Here is a 17,434-nt window from a genome sequence, read left to right as displayed (position 1 = left end):
TTTCAATTAGAAAACTAAAAGACAAACTATGCCCTGCTGCGTCCAATAATAATAAAAATGTGGTTTTCCGATTTTCTCATAAATTTCGGTAAACGAACATAGATTATTAAATAACGAAAGCATTTATGTTTAATAAATATGATTTAAGACCCAATATGATTGGTAATCATACATTTAATCTTCAATTTTACGTCGTCTTTGATCTTTCATCAGAAGAACTTTTCGGTACAAATACAATATGTGCACAATAATATGACTTTTAATTTGCAGATTATAGCCTACTGCAGAATGGTTCTAACCGCATGGCTTGTTTTAATAGCATGCTTTTATGCTGCATGATGAGTTCAACAGACATTTCAGAAACAAAAAACGAAGGATAAGTGTTTTTCTCTAATCAACAAATGATAATTACAGCGGAGGTCAAAGTTAATTAACCCGGTCTCATATATGCTGATACTTCTGAAACAATTCATATCTAATCGCTGTAGTTATGTCTTTTTCTTCACAAGACGTTAAAATTGGAGTCAAACGAAAATGATGAAAGCGTAATAGCATGCTTAGACGTTACGCACGGTAATGCGTTCGGATTAAAATTACGTTATTATATGATTTTAGAACAGCAACCATTTGCCTATAAAGAAATAAAATCACCAACATCCATATATCTACAGAAAGGCCAGGACATGTTTTTCTTATTTTAACTTAATTCTATAAATTTTTGCACCATATATTTATTTTATTGAAGTCACAAATCTTACTTTTGCGTTAAAAATTGCATGTCCGGCGCAACATTTCAGATTAAATCAAATGCATTTCTCTATGTTCCGTTGTAATTTTGCACATAAAATCTGCGAAATTTAGTATATCAGCTCCCTACTAGATTTATATTATAACATCATACCCGTTTTTTGGTATTGGCTGAAATTTGAAGCAAGCCTTCAACGAAATATTCAGAAGAGAAACCTGTCTTAATGAGTTTTGAGGAAAGTTTATCAAAATTTCAGTTTTATTATTATCCCTATAAAATAATAAAATCATATTAAAACTATACTCAATAGAAAGTTCAGAAAAAGATAAACATTTTCAATGTTTCAAATGTAAAAAAAAACTTTTTCTTGAAGCAGAATTTTTAAAAATCGAATGTCTAGCCACAATGTCCAAACGTTATTTTTGTCCATTCCTTAGGTGAAACATGTTGTATAAATACTAAATGTGCATTTATAATACAAAACTAACATATTTATAAGATACAAACTATAAGTTCATACAAATGGCTAAATGAGTCGGGTGTTTTCACAAACATTATGACCTTACATTTTTTTTCGGAAAGCATTCCCTATGTCTAGCCATTATGTCCAATGGTGTCATTTTGACGTTACTGCACAGTGGCGTCTTTTATACAAATACACACTAGTTACGAACTGTTTAGGCAGCTAAAATGATGCCGGGAAATGTTCATTCCAAAATGGTCTTCTGAATCAAAATAACACTCAGATTAGAAAAACATACACACATAAGGAATAAACCCTTTATAGACCGGCACACGGGAAAAGGGGGGATGGGCCGAGGGATAATTTCTTATGGACAAAAGTTTTCACGCAAATCTAAAACAACTTTATAGATTAGAAACCGATTAGAATCCGAGTTTCAATGGTCTTATAAATTTTAAACAACTATATAAATACGTATTTGTAAAATGAAACCATCAGTGCTAAAAAGATAGAGAAATACTAGTCGGAAAACTAAGACACAGACACATACAGATATTGGACAAAAGTGGGTTCAACAAAAAAAAATCATTTCAACTAAAATCATTATAAAAAGAAATATTGCTAAATTATTATATGACCCATTTTAATGAAATAAATACCATAAATTTTTATGTCAATTTGTCAAAAAAATGTTCAGGCTAAATTTATCTTCTCATGTGTCCCTCCGGAAGCAAGATTTTTTTTAAAGGTTGCTATGTTTTCTATCCAAAATAAAATTGGAAAAATTTGCATTTGTTTTCATCTAATCGCAGATCAGAAAATAAAAACGATCCTTACGTAATTAATTGCCTTATACATGATAAATTGTGAAACATTTCTTCAGCTTATGGTATTTTGATAAAAGTCGACCGAGTAGGTACTCCGCTCTTGATAACAAAATGTGAAAGTTAGTTTATGGCGTCAAATTTGTCAATTATACATGTTACGTCTTGCGACGCAATACCGTGCGTAACGTCTTACACTTCAAAGAATGTTTTGTCATTATACATGTAAGAAAACTCTTATGACTTAACTATGAACGTATTATGAAAATAGCTGTTTATATATTCTATAAATCATAAGAGAACATCGCAAATAACGTCAATTGGTCTCTGATTGAGAGTTTCCTCTTTGGAAATTATACCACATTTTCTTATTTTCATAAAAGAAAATCATATGCTAAGACTTCTTGAAATCACCGCTTATTCTATATGATTTTACTCGCAAATAGTCAAACAAAGCCGACAATTGTACATCAGTTTCTGTTCGTACTTGTTTTAGCTCTTATATGTCTATATAAAAAAAATGAACAAAGCATTGATCATTATACATGAAATTTATGATTATATAATGAGAAATGCTCTCAAAAACAGGTAAGTTTCAGACGATCACCCACGGTGCTATGTGGCAGTGCAAGACGTTACCCACAGGGCGATGTGGCAGAGTAAGTCCTGACCCATGGGGCGATGTGTCACCCACGGGGCGGTATGGCAGTGCAGGACGTAACCCCAGTAAATTACACGAGTTGTTGTGATTCTATTATTTACATAAAATGACAATGGTTTACAGCTAGAATTGCAGTTCTGCATGTTTAGAATTCTAATGAATGAATGGTAATTTGAATGACTAATTTTACCTGTAAATAAAAATCAAACAGATGGTTGTAGTCAATACATTCTGTGTGACAATAAGAGGGGAAAAAATCCCGAATTTGCATTTATTGCAAGTAAGATATAACTTTTAATGTAATGCGTTTCAGATTTGTAGATTGGAATCAGACGCTGATCACAATACATTTTGAAAGAACCAATGTGAAGAATAAAATACGTCATCGGAAACAAGAGGAAGTGATTAAATTTTTTAAATTATGCTGTCAAAGTGGGTATACGTTTGATAAGGGAAACTGATGGTTTTTATAAAAATAAAAACATGAAGACTAGCAACATTAAACCTTAGAACACTTTGGTATTTAGACGAAAGGTTCAAGATGTATAACTGACAACTATTTTCCAATCACACCTTCAAAATTTGACCGAAGTCATATACGAGTTGGTTGACCGTTATGGAATATATGTTTCACAGATGACGACGGATATGTTCCAATTGTCGTCCCCGTCCTCTTTTCCTTGAATGTGACCCACATAATTAGATTTATTACACGGGATTATGTTTATATGAGCAACACGACGGGTGCCACAAATGAAGCATGATCTGCTCACCCTTTCAAGAGCATATGAGATCTTTTTTGGTTTTTGGTTGGGTTCATGTTTCTCAGTTTTATGCACTTTTGTTCGTCTTTTCGTCGTTTTGTTTTTGCCGTCATTGTTAGTTTGTTTTCGATTTATGAGTTTAAAGTACTCCTTTGAAAGTATTCCTTTGGTATCTTTCGTATTTCTTTTGACATTACAGTTTTTTTTTATTTATACAAATGTATCATTTATATGGACTGGCCCGGCTAATTTGTGCAAGAAAATTCCGAAAACATCCAAGTTGTATAGAATTTATTTGATCAGATATGATTTCCATCTATAAGTATTCAGTTCTGATTAGCAATTCAACAAAAAGAAATGGCTAGGCGGCAGTACTGATTATTTGAACATTGGTTCCGATGATTAAATTAGCCATCTTACCCCCCCCCCCCCCCCCCCCCCACAATTGCTCAATGGAGCTATACCAAAATTCTACCTTCTCATAAGAAAACGGGAGTTGTGGGTATACTTCACCAAACCTGTTTCAACACAAAATGAAATACCACTCAGATTTTGTTTGGGAGTAAATTTGTCATTGCATTATCGTCCAACCAAATGTTGCTATCAGATAACCTTTGATTTGTTGATGTACATGATATAAATGGATTTGTTAATAAAAAATCACGGCTATCAATTAACAGAATATGACGAGCACACTATGTCGAACGATCACATGGAATTGCAAGTAAATAACCAAATAAGACGAACACACTATGTCGGATGATCACATGGAATTGCAAGTAAATAACCAAATAAGACGAACACACTATGTCGGACTATGACATGAAATTGCAAGTAAATAACCTATTCAGACGACCACACTATGTCGGACTATGACATGAAATTGCAAGTAAATAACCAAATCAGACGAACACACTTTGTCGGACGATCACATGGAATTGCAAGTAGATAACCAAATCTGACGAACACACGATGTCGGACGATCACATGGAATTGCAAGTAAATAACCAAATCAGACGAACACACTATGTCGGACTATGACATGGAATTGCAAGTAAATAACCAAATCAGACGAACACACTATGTCGGACTATGACATGGAATTGCAAGTAAATAACCAAATCAGACGAACACACTATGTCAGAACATGAAAAAGCACTGCTAATTTATAAACAAAATCAGACGAAAACACTTTATATGTCAAAAAACTTTAACGTCGCCCATCAACGGTACCGACACATTACTAGTTCAACATGTGTTGCATGCACACAATTATATGTTTCTGCTAGAACCTTTCTAGTCAGATTGGGACCAAACGTATTGAAAAGCATAGATATCAAATGTATTAAAGTAAAACCATAGGGTCAACCTCATTGAATCTGACTATGTAAAGACACTAACAGTCCAAAACCAAATCCGACTGTAAAACAAAAAATTCTTTCACAATAAGTTCCAGATTAAATCAGACCTTTTCTTTTGGTATAGTGATAATTTGATAATGGTAACCAAATGAAATTATCGCATTGGTCAGACGACCAAAATCTGGCCAATTCTGGCCATCAGAACCAATAAAAATCTACGAGAATTCATTATGTGAAATTTTCTTATGGTATTGAAAATTATTTACTCAATAGTAACACGCCTAATATTATCTAAGCACAGTACCCATACACTGGAAGTTTCAATAAATCAATCTTTGCTTTTTAACTTTTATACAAAAGTTATTTGTCACCTTTCTCCGTGGAAAATACAGGTACATAACCCTGGTGACCCACGTGACAGACCCGTCAGAACATTTTATGAATTTCTAATCTACCAGGCTAACAAATTAGTCAAGCTGTTTTCGTTTTTTCTTACTGATAAATGGTAGATTTCTAGACATCAAAGAAGAGTATGACGATGTAGTAAGATTTACGTGAAAACTAGAGGAAAGGTTTGAATATTTAGAATGATATGATTACAGTGTTGTAAGATATAGCGCATTTAGAAAGTCTAGTGTATACAAGAAGATATGCTTAAATCTGGCTGTTTGTCTTGTTGAACGTTTAAATGCATTAGTCACTATAAGGAAGATTATCTTCCGTGGTTTCCATTAAATGTGTCTTCTTATACAAAATCTCAACCTTTGTAAGTCACGAAAGAATTTTATATATAGTAACTTTTAAGCATTTAAGAACTTAGGATTTCTGATTTGGAAGTGTTTACCAGAATAAATCTTATTTTTTAAATAGACCTAAATATCAAAAGCATTAAAAAAAACTCAATGATTACTCGTTTAATATTCTTATATGTAACATTTATTTCTTAATTTTTTATATACTTTTACTAATATGGTGCAATTCAGTGTACATGTACTTACAATTGATTTTTCCATTCTAGTTTCTAAATAAACAGAGCAGCATCTCAATCCAAGAAATTAGTGTATTTGTATTCCGCCCGTGTCTTACATTTTTTTATATTTGAGATTTTGAGAATTTAAAAAAAAAAAAAGCTTCAAAGATGTGACAGATAAAAGTTCGATTTTGACTGAATGTTTCAAATTTAGAGTATCTAATCCAGGAGCACGCAGTTTTTTTGTTTGGCCTTAATATATAGTAAAGTAAAATTTTAAATGTGTGTTTCTTATCTTTTTCAATTAAACTTGGTGTCATCCTTGTGGAGTAAGTTCTGATTTCGCTTTACCTGATTTGAGTTCAACGGTGAATATCACAGGATAGAAACAAATATGGTGAATATCACAAGAGAGAAACAAATATGGTGAATATCACAGGAGAGAAACAAATATATGGTGAATATCACAGCTGGCGAATATCACATAAGAGTAAATAAATCTGGTGAATATCACAGGAGAGTAAATGGTGAATATTTCTGGAGAATAATTGGCGCATATCTGAGGAGAGTAATTGGTGAATATCACAGGAGAGGAAATGGTGAATATCTCAGGAGAATAGTTGGTGAATATCCCAGGAGAGTTATTGGTGAATATCGAATGAGAGTAAACGATGAATTTAACAGGAGAGTAAATGGTGTATATCATGGCTCAGGATAATAATTGCCGCATATCGGAGGAGAGTAATTGGTGGATATCATAACAGGAGAGTAAATGGTGATAATTCCAGGAGAGGTAATTGGTGCATATCACAGGAAAGTAAATGGTGAATATCTCAGGAGAGTAATTGTTGAATATCGAATGAGAGTAAACGATGAATATAACAGGAAAGTAAATGGTGTATATCATGGCTCAGGATAATAATTGCCGCATATCGGAGGAGAGTAATTGGTGGATATCATAACAGGAGAGTTATTGGTGAATATTGCAGGAGAGTAAATGGTGAATATCTCAGAAGAATAATTGGCCCATATCTGAGGAAAGTAATTGGTAATAAACAGCTGCGCCATGAGCGCATGATACGCCCGACGTCTTGTGTGGAAGTTTTATGCAATAATCATAAATAGTTTCTGAGAAAGTTTAAAGCTATAACCATATATTGTTTTTGAGACAAGGCGGGACATGTGAAACCCCCCACCCTGTTTTTTTTTAACTAAATATCATTAAATTAAAATTTTGAATCAAAACCAAAAAGAATACAGATCTTTTGATTAAAATAACAAAGAAGTGTGGAAAGTTTTAAGCAATAATCATAAATTATTTTTGAGATACGGCGTGACATGTAAAAAAACAAACCTCCCCTGTTATACAAAATACTCAAGAACTAAAAAAAAAAAAAAAAATTGAATCATCACCAAAAAGTATACAGATCTTTAGATTAATATAACAAAGACGTGTGTAAAGTTTTAAGCAAAAATCATAAATTGTTTTTGAGATACGGCACAACATGTAAACAAACCCTCCCCCTTTTTTACAAAATACTCAATAACTCAAAAATGAAATTTTGAATCATCACCAAAAAGTATACAGTTCTTTAGATTAATATAACAAAGACATGTGTAAAGTTTTAAGCAATAATCATAAATGGTTTTTGAGATATGGCGCGACATGTAAAAACCCCCTCCCCCTTTTTTACAAAATACTCAACTCAAAAATTAAATTTTGAATCATCACCAAAAAGTATACAGATATTAAGATTAACATAACTAAGAAGTGTTTAAAGTTTTAAGCCATAATCAAGAATCGTTTTTGAGATATGGTGCGACATGTGAAAAAAAAAACACACCCCTGTTTTAGTTACAAAGTGCCGTAACTCAAAAAGTTTTAATCTTATTTTCCCCAAAAAGTATACAGATCATTTGACTATCATAAGAAACAACTATATTAAGTTTCATGAAATTTGGATTAGTCATTCTCAAGTTATGGTGCGACATGTTTACGCCGGACAGACAGACGGACAGGCGGACAGACAGACGGACAGACAGGCGGACAGACAGACAGACGGACAGACAGACAGACAGACAGACAGACAGACAGACAGACAGACAGACAGACAGACAGACAGACAGACACACACACACACAGACAGACAGACAGACAGACAGACAGACACACACAGACAGACAGACACACAGACAGACGGACGGACACTGGACATTTGTGTACATAATACGTCCCGTCAAAATTTTGACGGGCGTATAAAAATCGAATGAGAGTAATTGGTGAATATCGAATGATAGTAAATAGTGAATATCTCAGGAGAGTATATATCATGACTGAGGAGAGTAATTGGTGAATATCATGACAGGAGAGTATAATTGGTGAATATTGAATAAGAGTAAATGGTGAGTATCGCAGTAGAGTAAATGGTGAGTATCGCAGTAGAGTAAATGGTGAATATCTCAGGAGAGTAATTGATGAATATCACAAGAGAGTAAATGGTGAATATCCCAGGATATGATATTCAATAAAGTGATTTAGGAATGGTATAATATGGAATCGTTGGTTTTTTTCTTGGCAAAACTCTTGAAAAGATCTGTTTTTTGCATTAGAAGAGCGAAGTGTCGAATGATTTGCTTTGGTATCAGCAAAGAAAAATATGTAATATTTATTATTTCATCATATTTTGGTTTTGCTTCGTTAGAGAGAAATGAAAACAATTTGATATTTGTCTATTGGTCTTTCAATCTAGAATAGTTTGTCTGGCCTGCGACAGCGTTATCACATCAGATATGGAATATTTCAGCTTAGCAAAGTCACACGGAATATATTCCCACTGCATAGTGAAATCTAAATATTTTTTTTTATATAGAGCACAACAAAATATGGGCTTGATTGTTTGGCCTCATAAAAGATAAATTATATACTACCTTTAGTTTGGCCTTGACAGATGTAAAATATGATATTTAGCTTGTCGGACTTTTATTAAACGTCTCAAATTTTGGCAATAATGATCTAAATACATGTATTTACAAATCACTTATTTGTTAAGTGATCTCTGTCGAATTGTAACATATTTCGTAGAAAATTGACAATTTATATTTGAATGATTCATTAAAATTATTGAGTTATATAACATAGCAATCTCTGTCTGAAATCTATAAAGTGGCGTAAAACATCTGAAGAAGAAGACGTCAATATTTGATCGGAACTCTTTCGAATTATCCATATCTTCTCATCTTTAGCATATGAAAAGTGTACATAATTGAGGTCACAACCTTTACGAAACTGCAAAATATGATAAACAGTAATAGAAAAATTTAAAGGGTACGAGTATTTAAAGGAGAATGTACTATAAGAAAACTCAGACAAACACTCACATGAAAAAACAATTGGAAAAACAACTAAAAATACGTTCATTTTACAGATCTTTGTCTTGAAATAACGAAGATGGAAACCGATTGAGGCATTGCAACCACAGAAATCGTACGATTTATTTGAACCTTAGTTATATCCGCATCATATCAGTAACAAAGACCATTGGTCTGATATTCGTTTAGGTTTTACCAGTTTATATATGGTATATGATTGTTTACCACGTGTGCTTTGGACCATATTTTTTTTTTTATTTAGTTAACATTCTTTAATAGTTCACTTCAATTCCCCCTCTTTAAGACGATCTAGCTCTTGTCCAAATGATATAACAACGAGTTCTTCATAGGATGTTTTATGTTGTCCTCTCTATGATTATTTTCCATCGTTAATTATCCTAAATTTCACAAATATAATTTGTAGAATGAAAAACGAAAAAGACATACATACCTTTTGTCATTATGGGACCAAACACGCTGTAATTTTGGCTTGTTGTACAGTTCCAGCGTTCAAATTTAAACTGGTTTTGACATTCGTGAATAGCTTGCCTAGCTCCTTCACTAACACACAGCAGAGATTCAGGATTTCTTTGACATAAATCTAATTGTTCTAAAACAAGTCCAGGAACTGTGTTACATTTTTCAGTTTGTTGTGTGTCTACTGCCACTGATGACATTCCGAGATACCTGTAAAATGTAAAAATAATCACCAATTTCTTAAGACAATGATTGATGGTAAGAATGGGGAAGTTGGTCCGACTATACACGTGCTTGGAAGGTATCACATTAGAACCATGGACATATCTCTTCATTTTTTCGGTAGGTGACCTATTGTTAGGCAGAATAATTATCCTGTCCCGCTTTAAAAAATATGTTCTTTTCACAAATGGTACATCTAGTCTAACAAAAGTTTATAAATAGGGTAAACATGCTTTTCTACCGTTTGATTCCAAAAAATGATAATCATACGTATTTCAATCAAATCTTCACCTAATTTTCATCTAAATTTTTTACCTAAATTTTGCACTGGTCACTACGAACAATATGCAAATATGCAATAAAGACTGGAAAACATCGTCCTAATCGATTTTGAAATCGGAAACTTTAGTTGAGCAAAGCAGAAGCTCAGCGGAATTTTGTTCTTTTCCTATTAAGGAATAGTAGTAGTCAATTTTTTTCATATCATGTCGACATATATTTCTGTTTTAAACATTTTTTTCTCCTTTAGTTAGAATTAATTCAAGATAAAAAAAAACTGTCGATTGAAAAAAAATATTTCGAAGACAACAGAAAGCGACCGCCCGGAAGCATAAGCCTGTGGGTTGTTTTCTCCAAAAACTTTGTCCAATTAAGTGAAGTGGCGATTTAATGTCGAGAAATCAGATGTTCCACACTTCAAAACCGCTCGATTTTTTTTTCGAAAAAGTTTTGGATATAGATCCATGCATATTTATTTATCTTCATTATTTTGTGGCATAAACAATTGTCGTAACTGTTAATCTGAAAGGGATTAGCGGTTCCATCTACAAATGCGGACAAATCTGGCCGTTCATGACGTTATATTTCACTTCAATCAGGGTACAATAGGATTATGCTAATATGGCCTCGAATATGGCAGTAAAGTACATGTACGATGACAACACTGATAGTCCAAACACACATCAAATGTATATATATATTTAATCGTTCAAACAAGTAGAGTCATGGAATTCTTACAATTAACTAATAAATCAGACAATTTAACAATAAGTCACAAAAGAACGACATCTTAAGTGGATTCATCTTATACATTGTCGTCTGCGTATAATTTAAAGTATTTTAACTGTTTGGTTGACTAAAGCAATAACTGAGAATTTGAAGAGATAATTTTCACTGGGGTAAGGAAGATGTAAAGACTAATGAGGGGTTGTCAGAATTGTGTACTAAATAGATATATCATTTGTACATAATAATGTGTCAACACGTAGAGTGGATGCTTTACACAATATGTCAACATATATAGAACTTTGGAGACAAATAAATGACAATTATTGGATAACACATTTCTAAATATTTTATGAGGTTTTGCGGTCTTCTGTTAACTATCTTTTTATAGTTAGAATTTTTTCTGGTTATTATGTTAATTATCTTTGTAGAATCAAAACTATAACGATCAACATTAGATAATTTAAATGAAATTAACAGCAACATTATTATGATCATGGGTGAGATTTGGTATTTTTGCCAATGAGACAACTATTAACCAGAGACCAGAGGACAAAGATGGACAGACAAATATATAGGGTTGACCATATTACCTAAAAATTATATTTATATTCATTCTAAAACCCTATAACAATATTACTATTTGTGTACCTAATGTGTCAGTGAGGTATCATACAATTTTAAGCGATAAACCAGAGAGATGTTATACATCATGTCTATAGAAAATAAGTGAGTTATGGACTCCAAAGGCGCCATCATAGATGCCAACAGGCAGACAAGTAAAAATAAAAGAAAATTAAATAAATTAATGAATACATAGATAAACAATAAGTTACACATGTATCAAATTGAATATGTAACACGGAATGGGAAAATATATCTTCTTTAATACATATGTATGTTGCATAATGAAAGTGGTCTTAGAAATGAGGTTAAAAGGCAAAACTGAAACCTAAAAATGTCTTTGCCATAAGCAGAACTGAGAACGTCTTTTGATATGAGACTAATGTGTAACATACAACATTTTCGATATTTTAAGCACACGTGCTAATATAATGTATTAGAAGAGATCGGGATACGAGCCTCGTAATGTCTTAAAGGCATAACACGATTCATAAGTAATGTTGTAATTTACGTATTTATAACAATTTTAGAGTCAATATCAAAAGTAATGGTATTTATCGAAAATATCTATGAATCTATATTCGTAGTAGTTCAAGCATAAAGATTTAAGAAATAATTAGATAAGAAATAATTAGACTATTAGTGTTTCATTTTCGGTTTCTGTTAATGTTACACATCGTTTACTTAAAAAAAAAAGCTGTTACTTTTGAATCGCTTTTTTTGGAATTAAAACACCAAAACTACACAAATCATTTGGTGAATCATTCGGTTTTAAATCAAAATATTAAAAGCAAAAAGAGAATGCTAAACTAGTGATTTCTACAAATTCCAAAGATTTAGTGTCAAAACTCTTCATTGAATTTCAAAATTATCAATAGTTGGTAAATTTGAATATTTAATACATTTTATGCTAATCTGATTCCATAAAATTCTTTATTTATTACGTGCTCGCACCTCTTTTATTACAAGTATTTCAAAGCTATCGACTGATTAATTACTCACAGTTCATTTGCCGCGTAACTCAAATCAGATTTAAAACAGTAAATCACAAAAAACTTACAATTCTGATGATAAATTCTGCATTTATTATACTTTCTAGTGGCTAGAAAAGGCTGGGTAAACTTTCATGTGGTGTGGTATATAATGAATAAGGAGAGATACGCATTATAACCGAATCAAACATACAATACAACATAGGATCGAAACTAATTCATTAGAAAGTAGAGCTTTTTATTATCATGACATACCAAACATTTTAGTCTTAAATTTAGATACATGTAGAAAAATATTCCTGAAAGTTTTAAAAACAAATATAACACACCACCAACATTAATCACGTGAATTCATTATAAAACATATAATACAAGATCAAAACGAATCTTTTGTTCCATTTTAAACATGAAAATATAGGTTCTATTCTTAACAAAAATACATACCTAAAAAGGTATGTTTTACTTAGTGACTTTTCACATTGCTTATACGTACAATACTTATATCTTTTTTGAAGACCCAAAGAGATAGAGAGAAAAAAAGAGAGAGGGGGTTGTAAAACAGGTTTTAAACATGTTCTCGATGTTGCTTTATGGCATTAATATTTCAGATGTGATAATGAAAATTGATTTCTTTGATTCTATTGTCATCGAAGAAATTGATACAAATTTGTTGCTGTTTTATGAACAGGTAAAACAATAAAAGGGACATTAAGATCTACCTAACATACAGGTAACAAACAAATTATCGTACCGGTTACACCTTTGATGTTTGTAAGGGCACTAATGTTTTGTAATAGCACACCTGTCGTGACAAATGTTAAATATTTGAAAATATTCTAATTTTTTTAGAAATTACATTCATCACAATTTATCATATATCCCATTATAGTTTTAACAAAAGTGATATAAGGAATATAAATTTTATTTATTTGCACGTTATGATGTGGAATAACAAAGGAGTACTTGAATTTATTGCAGATAACTGCATGAATATGTGATTTTCTTGAAAAGTAAGAGTCATTTACTACAGATGTTCAAGTGAACTAAAAATTACATTATTAATTGTAATGATGTAAGCTAATGATCTAGTCTGGGATATGATATATTAACATATAATATTCCTAGGTCTAACGGAGCATAACAAAAAATATCATTAATACATATGTATTTTACTTGATGGTAGCAAGTCTTGAAAAGAAAGTTTTATCATTAATTTTAGAAAGCTGTTCAAGTTACACCTACAATTAGAAATACCCATGCGGATACATCAAACATTTAATATATACAAATACTGTGTTTGTCTCTGGTATAAATATCTAAACAGAGTACTCAATTTTAAATCTTACTAAATATCTTTTCATAGATATAGTTCAACAAAATTCAAACTATAAGATACAGACGAAGATAGCCAAGAATACTGATAAATTGGGCATCAGAGTTACGTAACAAATTTTATCACAAATAAAAATTCGACTCTTGACATCAGAATAAAAATGTCGCATCAAATATGATTAATAGCTTGTTAGTTATTTTTTTTAAACTTATAAAATTATACTCACATCCAATTCCCGTTTGTAAAAGATGAGGCAAAAATCCAGACAAGAAAAAATAGTTTAATCCAAGTTTTATCACTACACAAAATATTAAAATCCATTTTTTAGGTGTTGAAAAAGTTTTGCGCTGGAGAAAAATCCAGGTGAGTCAAATTTAAATTCATTTGGATGAGGATCTAAACGACAAATGATGATCTTTACAACAAACGCGTTGTAAAGTGTTATATTATTCATTTGCTTTTTATCGCTTTATTGACAAGTTCATTGGATAGTCTTCTAGGTATTTCAGTGAATGAACCTGATAAATCAACGAATTTGATTGGTCAGATAACACGTACCTCGTGACATCAAAGACATACGTTAAATATATTTTAAATTTATTTCGTTAGTTATGAATGAATATTTGTAAATTAGTTGTTACTTTTCTTATTTCTCTGCTTTATTGTAGTTGAAAAAGGTTTTAGTATCAATATAAAAATACCCGGCTGTGTTAACAAATACTGGAATGTAACAAATAAACAAAATATTCAAATAAAAATCAATATTGGGGGTAAAGTAAATACGAAATAAAGGGAATAATGTGAATTAATGATTTGTGACGCATATGTTGAAATAATATGTTTGAAATTATGACAAAACTAACTTATTGCTATTCTTGTGGATAAACATAAAAACGAAATGACAACAAATAAAACTAAAGTGTCACATGTCAGAAATTACATATTGATGACAGATGTACATATTTGTAAACATTTATCATTACATATTTTACCGTTTTTACTTTCTTGATTTTTGAATATTTTGTTGTCATTTACTTGTAAATTTCATAACTAGTTCAGTCAGCAAGTTTCAAAACGATTGTTATTTTTAACCTCTTCTACAAGTTTCAAGAATAAATGCCAGTTTCAGGAACCATGTCTCTCAATGAACCAAGATTAACGATGAAATTTAGAAGAAAAGAAAACGCAAAAAATATACAATAATAACCTCTAATAATAGCTTTAGCAGAATTTCGTCATGCTTATAAAAATGTTGTGCTAACTACGTGAACTGTTGTTACTAAATTAGTAAGATAAGCAGCACATTTCGATCCTTGTGATTTCTATGCAGACTATTTTGCCGGAATCACTATCCAAATTGTTTTTGAAGTCACAGAAATGTGGAATTATGTATATTTTATATTTTCTTACAATTAACGGTACTGGAATTATCAGAATCATATTCATTTCAATAACAGAAATCACAGTAATTCTTCATGGTTTTGGTTATATCCAAACAACATTCTGAATGTTTATACAACGTTGAATTATTAAAAACACGGAGGTTTGTCTAATTTTGGAATTTTCAATTTTTAATGCTCCGCAACTTAGTTTTTGATTTTGTCATCCAACTGTTTTTTTTTTTGGTTGGTTTGACAACCCTATAAACGGTGCCATTGTCGATTGATGTTTCGTCCCCAAGGGTCTCTCTCATGCAGTAACAGCACCTTTGTGCTGACATTCTTTAGCTCTTATGTTTCTTCATTTTCTGTAAATTTACTACTTATAAATGTTAAATTACTGCAAACACGGGTTTTCACCCCCTGTCATGGATTGCCTTAGTCGTATTTAGCACTACTTTTCGGAATTTTAAGTTTTAATGCTCTTTAAATCCGTATTTGACTTGGCCATCCAGCAGTTGTGAACGGAGTCTAATGTAGACGAAAAATCGTCTGGCGTTCAAGATTATAAATAAAAAAAACAAAACAAAACAAAAAAAAACAAGCATAGAATTTTTTATGAATTCTTACTTTAACATATTCCAAATCTGCAGTATGACAAAAAATGGATAGTCCATCATAAACATTTATCCTACTACAACACTTTTCTTCAATATATCTTCAGCAGTTATAATAATATTACCTTCAATTAGAAAATTGGCAAAGAAGTATTCTCAAACTTTGTACATACACAAACACTTTTGATGTCTGCAATTGTGTTTATTACAAAATAAATCAAATATCTATCAATATGTCGTGAAAACAACAGCAATAAAAATAACTAAACGTTTTTGAAAAAATACTGATTAACGTCCAAGCCCTACTTGAGTTATTGAGCGATACGGGTTTCCCTTTTTTTGACGATTAAAGTCACGCATACCTGCAACGACAAACATGAAAAGCCATAAAATATACCGATCTCCCATTTACCATTATTTGCGATAAATTTTGAGTAAGCTTTAAGCTAATCGTTCTATTCAAATTCCAGTTAGAGCACTACATGAACAAATTCCTGAATTTAAATCCAGGTACCCTCGACATCAAAATTGAAACTTGTAATAGGTATACTCTTTCTCCGACATTCTTTCTTATAAAAGCGAAGTTTGAAGTACATCGCCCAATACATATTTGAGTCATGGCGCTTAATGTGAAAAAAAATGATCAAAATCGCATGAATCTGAATCATTAAAAGTGAAAATTGTCAAATCGTATACAGGTAGGTCTATTGGCCACCATTTCAAATAATTTGATTAAATGTTAGAGGCTTCGGAAAAACATAATACGTTCGCAGTAATCAGCATTATGAAAATTCTTGAATCGAACGAAATCTACATTATTTTGAAGTAAAAAAAAAAATAGAAATGTGAAAATATTAGATTCCTTCAGCATAAATCATCTGTAATAATACTTCAGTTGTAATCATGACAACACAAGAAATCCAACATTATCTTCAATAATTGCAATTATTACATAGCAATGTAACCATCTTAAGTATCCACTCCCCCATGTCTTACAATCAAAGCAAATTTGAACATCCTCGTATACTTAAAATGATAACAATAAAACAATCCTCAATTATGACAAAAATTAGAATCCTCAAGTTTCTACAATCATGACCGATACATGGCGTACCTTTAGCGTCACGAGTTTAACAAGTCGACAACTGAAATGAATACACACAGCCAATAGTATACTAACTATGACAAAACCAATAAATCGTAATTGTATGGAATTCTCAATATCTAAAAGTATGAATACAGGTGAGAATCCAGAATTTGAGGTACAATTATAAACCGGAATATCTTCCAGTGTGACATTTAAGAATATCTAACAATATTTACATTTATACATGAATTCTCCAATATTCCGGCAATAATGACATCAAAAGACTTCTCCAATATCTACAATCATGAAACCATAAGTATTCAACTGCATTATGACATGTGCACCACTTTTAATTAGATGGCTTCTATAATAAGTTTTCTACCGATACAACCAAACTTCTAAATCAAATCTTAATGTCTATGGAAGAATTCAGTAAAGGTTCTAAAAGTGATATGAAGTAACGAAATCCCTGACTCAATGACATACCAAAAATAAATAGACTACGTTCATTTAAAAAAAATCCAAAACACCAAAATAG

At 31.5% G+C, this 17,434-nt stretch overlaps 1 protein-coding gene across 1 annotated transcript in view; it reads right to left on the bottom strand.

The window, feature by feature from the left end:
• Positions 1-14,273, bottom strand: part of LOC143068741 (protein Wnt-16-like) — a 30,800-nt gene extending 16,527 nt beyond the window's left edge. The window contains exons 1-2 of the mRNA XM_076243013.1: positions 14,040-14,273; positions 9,612-9,847 (exon numbers count right to left, since the gene is read on the bottom strand). Of these exons, the coding sequence (XP_076099128.1) occupies positions 9,612-9,847; positions 14,040-14,134 (331 nt within the window). The 5' untranslated portion in view covers positions 14,135-14,273. The remainder of the gene's footprint in view (positions 1-9,611; positions 9,848-14,039) is intronic.
• Between the last annotated feature and the right edge of the window lie 3,161 nt (positions 14,274-17,434).

Source organism: Mytilus galloprovincialis, chromosome 1 (genome assembly GCF_965363235.1).
Source record: "Mytilus galloprovincialis chromosome 1, xbMytGall1.hap1.1, whole genome shotgun sequence".
In the NCBI taxonomy this organism is placed as follows: domain Eukaryota; kingdom Metazoa; phylum Mollusca; class Bivalvia; order Mytilida; family Mytilidae; genus Mytilus; species Mytilus galloprovincialis.
Note: the sequence above shows the minus strand (reverse complement) of the source record. Positions and strands in the feature narration are given on the sequence as shown.